The sequence below is a fragment of the Babylonia areolata genome, chromosome 17, assembly GCF_041734735.1.
Source record: "Babylonia areolata isolate BAREFJ2019XMU chromosome 17, ASM4173473v1, whole genome shotgun sequence".
NCBI lineage: Eukaryota > Metazoa > Mollusca > Gastropoda > Neogastropoda > Buccinidae > Babylonia > Babylonia areolata.
The window spans coordinates 18,065,901-18,072,960 of record NC_134892.1 but is presented as its reverse complement, the minus strand read 5'-3'; the positions used below and the strand labels follow the sequence as shown (position 1 = coordinate 18,072,960).

At 40.4% G+C, this 7,060-nt stretch overlaps 1 protein-coding gene across 4 annotated transcripts in view; it reads right to left on the bottom strand.

Moving 5' to 3' along the window:
- The window catches only part of LOC143291702 (vang-like protein 2-B), a 51,488-nt gene continuing 44,428 nt past the window's right edge, over positions 1-7,060 (bottom strand). For 3 of the 4 annotated variants that reach the window (XM_076601723.1, XM_076601724.1, XM_076601725.1), the window contains one exon: positions 1-6,814. In XM_076601723.1, coding sequence (XP_076457838.1) covers positions 6,387-6,814 — 428 coding nt within the window. In that variant the 3' untranslated portion in view covers positions 1-6,386. The remainder of the gene's footprint in view (positions 6,815-7,060) is intronic. The other variant, XR_013056567.1, reaches the window with a different exon arrangement.

Here is a 7,060-nt window from a genome sequence, read left to right as displayed (position 1 = left end):
TTTTACAAAGCCTCTGATATCTTCTCCAGACTAATCCACACCTTTCACTTTAACCCTGTGGCTGCTGCTGACAACCATGCTCATCACATCAGGCTGTGGCTTCAGCGAGACAGGATTCAGATTACAGACCACAATGTCAGTCACCATTTTCCTCTCAGCATAATAGTACCTTTGTTCAGCAAAGTCAACTACATAACTGTAATGTACACAGAGAAAATGCAATGCAACTGATGCAACACAGATCATTTCACCAAGGGTCAGCAGTCGAGGGGTTAATGAGACAGCAACATTTACACACTAAAAATTACAGCAATGTCTACATGCTAAAAAAGTACATAATATCTGAATGATGCAAACATAAACATATAATCAAACAGGTGCAGTCCTATTAGATTTTCATGCACAGGGCAGATGGATGATGGAGTGTTTCAATGTCAGCATGAGCAAACACTGGATGTTGTTCTGAGCACCCATTTTTTTTAACCAACAGTATCATTTTGCTGCATGTCCACAGATAAGCTGGACTCAACATGTATCTCACCCTGGGCACTCTTCCCCTCTTTGTTGCCAAACAATGCATACATGTGTGCTAAAGGGTATGTCATATTTTCTTTGCAGACAGGTGTGCTATTGTACACTCACATCCCACAGCAATGAACTGTTCCTTCACAGAAACCATGGGTCACTGCACACCCACAGTGTACAGCAAGGTATTGTTAATCTACAGTGAAAATGGGCAACTACACACCCACAATGGCCAGCAAGGTATTGTTAATCTACAGTGAAAATGGGCAACTACACACCCACAATGGCCAGCAAGGTATTGTTAATCTACAGTGAAAATGGGCAACTACACACCCACAGTGTCCTACATGGAGTATATTCCTCTACAGACACCACAGGTTTTCTGCACATCACGACATACTGTGCACAAAATTTTAAGTGACATACAAGAAAGGTTAACACACTGCATTCAACACCACACAGTATTGATGTGCTAATTTCAGAATGCATCATTCACACAATACAAGTGCCAGGGCTGAGTTGCACAAATGATCTTATCAGTGCTGAACAATGCTCCCAAGTCTATGGAATTAGTGCGTACTTATGGATGATGGATTAGTGTGTACTTGTGGAATGATGGATTAGTGTGTCCTTGTGGAATGATGGATTAGTGTGTACTTATGGATGATGGATTAGTGTATACTTGTGGAATGATGGAGTAGTGTGTCCTTGTGAATGATGGATTAGTGTGTACTTATGGATAATGGAATAGTGTGTACTTGTGGAATGATGGATTAGTATGTCCTTGTGGAATGATGGATTAGTGTGTACTTGTGGATGATGGATTAGTGTGTACTTGTGGAATGATGGATTAGTGTGTACTTGTGGATGATGGATTAGTGTGTAATTGTGGAATGATGGATTAGTGTGTACTTGTGGATGATGGATTAGTGTGTACTTGTGGATGATGGATAAGTGTGTCCTTGTGGATGATGGATTAGTGTGTACTTGTGGATGATGGATTAGTGTGTAATTGTGGAATGATGGATTAGTGTGTCCTTGTGAATGACAGATTAGTGTGTACTTGTGGATGATGGATTAGTGTGTACTTGTGGAATGGATTAGTGTGTACTTCAGACTAACGGTGGACTAGTGGTAATGCACCTGACCAGGAAGTGAGTGTCAGCAGGTTTGAGTCCCACATATGAACCAGAACTTTTACCACCCCTCCTTCCACTAGACCTAGAGTAGTCGTCTGGGTGCTAGTCATTCAGATGAGACAATAAACTGAGGTCCTGTGTAGTGCCAGTAAAAGAACCCATGATGAAATAAGCGCTGACCCTGTCAAAATTCTGGAAAACAATCCACTCTGGTAATGGAACAAGTAAACTTGCAGACAGGGAAAAAAAAGGTTGGCACTGCTCTGTGGCAACGCACCATTCCCAGGAACAGTAACCCAAATTCTACACTGAGAAATCTGTTGCGACAAAAGGTAATACAATACAACACAATATGACCTGTGCATGGGAGAGCAGCCACACACACAGTTTTCACATGGCTGTGCTTAGCTTTATTCATCAATACTTGGGTCATTTCCCAGCTTCCTGTCAGATTCACATCAACAATGAAATAAAATTACAAAAAATGAGGAATAAATAATCTTTTTATCTAAATGTCAGAAAATGTTATCAGATCTTTTAATCTTTGGCTACAACAAATCAATGAACTCTACATGCACGCCCCTGCTCTTCCTAAGAGTACAAATAAAGTACTCTGCCTACTCACTCCTTCCCAAACTATAACACTGTAACACAAAGATGTGTCACCACACATCTCCACCTAAAACACACACTGTCCAAGCCACACAAACCATTTATTCTACAGTTTGAGTTTCAGTTTCTAAGTATTCTGATTCTGATCTATACATGCTAAATGTCTACTTTATTAAGAAAAATACTTCTTTTTTTTCAAATGAGCAGATGCCTAACCTTTGCATAAACCCAACATGCTGGTCAGGTCTTGAGAAAACAACTCTTTACTCATTAACTACCGTGACCAGTCTGCATGATGTAAACGTAGTCTCTCCATATTCTCAATGTTTCTTCACTGCAGTGTGAACTTCCAGTCATCTTGAGCCAAAGGCGGCAAAAAACACTTCATACACTGTTACAGTCAGCCTGGAAAGTCTGTGAAATTTTGGCTTTTCATCTCAGGACTGACAAATCCTCATCAACTAGGAATAAAAGTGAACTGAACGGCTGAACAAGAATATGTCAATTAATACATCGTCCTGTGCTTGGCTGGACACACCATTCCCAAGGTCCTTGATAAATGAAAAAGGAAATAACTTTTGATCTGACATACTGACCCACTGGCACAGACTCCAGTGGGCCTTGGATTCCTGTCCTGTGCTAGCTGTGTTAACTGAAAAAATACAAGTGTTACAATTTACCACAGACATGCATGAACACACACAAAGGACTGAGACAAATTACATAGAAACATTTAGTAAATTCCAGCGAATAATAAATCAAAACTGAGACATTGTTTCTTGTATTTTTTTTTATAGTCGTTAAAAAACTACATCAAGGGGTAAAAAAAGGTGCACTATTATTTCAAATGGTAGAAGTTAACATACAATGTATGAACTATGAGTATGATTGACATATCAATAATAGAAGAACATGTTTCAGACATAGACAGCAGGACAACTTGAAATTTCTTTTTACATTAAATTAAAAATATTGATCACCAATGTTCAGAACTGGTTAAAGATTAAGGGTATTTCAATCCTCTCCTGCCACCGTTTTCACTTTCCCCAACCAAAGTCACTCATTCACACCTGGGTCCAGTAAGGAAAGCTGGAGAAAGCACCTTTCCCAAGGACACAACATGATGTTGGAACAGGGCTTCAAACCCTGATCACTGGTCAACACTGGATCACACGTCCAACAACTAAACAACTTGCCTGTGGTGACTCCAAAAACTGACATCAGTCTGTCTCCACAGACAACAGTCTGTCTGTCTGTCTCCATAGACATCAGTCTGTTTCCATAGACATCAGTCAGTCTGTCTGTCTCCATAGACATCAGTCTGTTTCCATAGACATCAGTCAGTCTGTCTGTCTCCATAGACATCAGTCTGTTTCCACAGACATCAGTCGGTCTATCTACACAGACATCAGTCAGTCTCCATAGACATCAGTCTGTCTCCATAGATATCAGTCTGTCTATCTACACAGACATCAGTCAGTCTCCATAGACATCAGTCTGTCTCCATAGACAGTCTGTCTCCACAACACCAGTCTGTCTCCAAAGACAAGTTACCTGGGATGTCACCTGAAGGTTTTCATTAACCCCTAGGCTGCCTGCATGACGAGATAACTCGTCATGGCAAGCATGTATGCTTCGCTGCCTGCATGACGAGATAACTCGTCATCGAAATATTCTGACTTTTCCCTGCTTTGCATTCAGTTCGTTGACAAAAATGCTGGTAGCTTTAGCTTGGGGAATCTTTCTGGATTCTATTCATAGCTAGAAACACCATCTGCGTCATAAGGCAGTCCTTTATTTGAACGTTTTGGTTGGGTTACTGGCCGCAGTCTTTGCCTGGCTCCTCTTCTCGCTTGCTCAACAAAATGTCGGACTGACGCCGTGCTCAAGACACGCGATCGTGACGAACTAAATCAACCAAGATTACTTTCTTTAGCTAATGCTCAGAAAGAATTGGAGCATAAATTCGAAGGAGAAGACAGTGGTGAACATTTATAGGACGATTTGATAGAAAATAAAGGGAGCAATCAAGAGAGTGGCCAAGATACAACTATCAGTGAGTGATGCAGGCTGTTCAACTCTAGCAGACGAATTTTTAGCAGGGCACCGTATGAGCTATTGTCTTGGCACTCAGCCAACGCGGTCTGATGACGTGACGGTGTGAGAGGGGTGAAGAGGAGGGGGGTGGAGACTGAGGGGGCGTGGCCTCACATTCATATTATCACTTGCAGAAGTCACAATGCATCTATTTCTTTTTCAGTTTTTTTTTATATTGTGGCTGTTCTAGTATGATTTTGTGTGTGCAGATATCCATTTGTCCAGAAAATGATATTTTTGTGCAAATTACCAGACTAATGTTTGTAATGAACAAGTTGAAAATGTGACAAAAAACAAAACACTGATTTCAAAACAACAGCATGTCACTTAAAATGCATAAAATGGGAAAACATCATGTGTTTTGTATTCTTTATTCATTTCCCTTTCAGAAAATATATACTTTAATGGGTCTTTCTCCAATAACAAAGAGCACAGAATTTTTTGAAAATTTAGACCCGTTTTTTGTGAAAAAACCCTGGCAAATAGATTTCACTTAAATCTTATTTTCCTGGCAGCGAAAGGGTTAAACAAAAAACTTAGACCAGCCACAAGAAGTGTTCTTGTCCCTTAATTTTGCTTTTCATCAAAATGTCATCACTGGATACTAAGTGGTTGACTCATAAAATCAACTGTGTGTTTGTATAAACTGTCATTTATTTTTTTCTATGCTTTGTAATGCATTAATGATTAAGTAATGTATTTAAAATGTCAAAGTTGATTTTTCTGATGAGTGTTTGTGCACTTTTTGAAAGTATTAGTTAACCTGTCCAAGTTTGTTTTTGTTTTTTTTCCTCTCTCTTTTTTGAGGAAAGATATGTGCACTTTTTAAAAATGATACTGAACTAGTCAAAGTTTTTTTCTTTAGGGAGTGTTAAGGACACTGTCTCAAAGAAATACCTTAAATTTGACACCTTATGTTAAACAGACAAGTGGTGTGATGGCTAGCTGCACTGAGCATACATGTAGCAACATACTAACACAGAGAAACTCCTGGTTTCAGTAAATTACAACACAATACACTTTGACACAAAACAAAATGGAAAAAAAAACAGGATAAAAAAGGCTAAATCAAGTAACAAAAGTGAACACAAAGTCTAAAACTAGTAAAAGGTCAAGATTTTGTTTTCTCCATTCTGTAGAAGGCAGTTACTGGAGTTAGGATCAATGTCTTCACACTGACAACATTATATATATTTTTTTTACAAACAGAGTCTGATGTACACACCTGAACACATACTGTGCCAAGATGGTGTAAAGTCTAAAAGGAAATATGGCAAAAACATGTCTACACTTAAAAAACACATGATATGATGCACTGTAAAGCATATGTGTAGGGTACATTACTTAAACATAACCTAGTGTGTTAGTATGCAGCCAGTGAAACATACACCAACTGCTACCAATCACAGACACAGGCCACACTGATTCACCACTGCCAGTCACACACAGCAGTTTTTGATGGGATAAAAAAAAAAAGAGTTTTTTTAAGGGGGTCGGGGTAGGGTGTGGGGCTGGGAGATAAAATTCACAAAGATATTGTTGTAAACCACAGTGCTTCAAAATTCTACCATTCTGAGACTGTAGTGATGAACTGCCATCAAAGAACCAGCTTGGAACTTGTGGAAGTAAGTCTGATGAAATTAAAAATTCTGGAACTGGAAGGGAGAAGGAGCAGAAATGTACTTCAGCAATAGTCACCATTTGCATTAAAAGCTTTAGAAGCAAATTCCACATGCCAGACAAAGGGTTTCAGAACTAAGTCTCAAGACAAACTTATTCTTGGAGTTTCTAGCTAACCTGAGGGAAAATCCACTGCTAGACAGACACAGAGGTTTTTTAATTGAGTCTCGAGACAAACTGATGCTAGACAGAAGTTTCTGAATTAAGTCTCAAATAGACAGAATTTCTTAATTAAGTCTGAAGACAAACTGACGCTAGACAGAGTTTTCTAAATTGAGTCTCAAGCTGATGCTAGACAGAGGTTTCTGAATTAAGTCTGAAGACAAACTAATGCTAGACAGAGGTTTCTGAATTGAGTCTCAAGACAAACTTGTTGTTCTTGGGGTCTCTGATGTCCTCCGTCATGCTAAAATGCGGCAATTTGCGGATATAACACATGAGCGATATGTCGCCATGACGAAGCTGGAATTGCGTGCCCTCCTCCACCTCCCGCACCACATTCTGTTCACAGACAATCACCCAGCGGTCCACAGCACGCCGGTCGTGCTCACTCATGATGACGGCACCCTGCGTGAGGTAGCGGGCAATGAAGGCCCGGGGTGAAAGGTCATGGGAGATGCAGGTGGCCAGGTGGGCCAGCACGCTCTCCATGGAGTATCGTGGCTGCTGCCGGGTGATGCGTAAGTACTTCTGCAAAGCTCGTGCCATGGAGGGAAACACCGCCTGGGCTGCCTCCTGGGGATCCATGGGAATGGTGGGACCTGCAGCACACACACGGGTTTGTAGCTGCATCACCATTCAATCGTCAGTCAATCGTCTTAACGTTAGAAGGTAAAGGTCCCTTAGCAACAAACTTAATCTTTTATTGTATTATACAGGTTAGGCCTTTGTGACCGACTGTCATTCCCGCGCTGGTCTCTACAGCCATAAGCCATGCTGCTCCAGATGAGCAGATAGCCAAGATGAACAGGATATATATATATATGTATATGTATATGTGTGTGTGT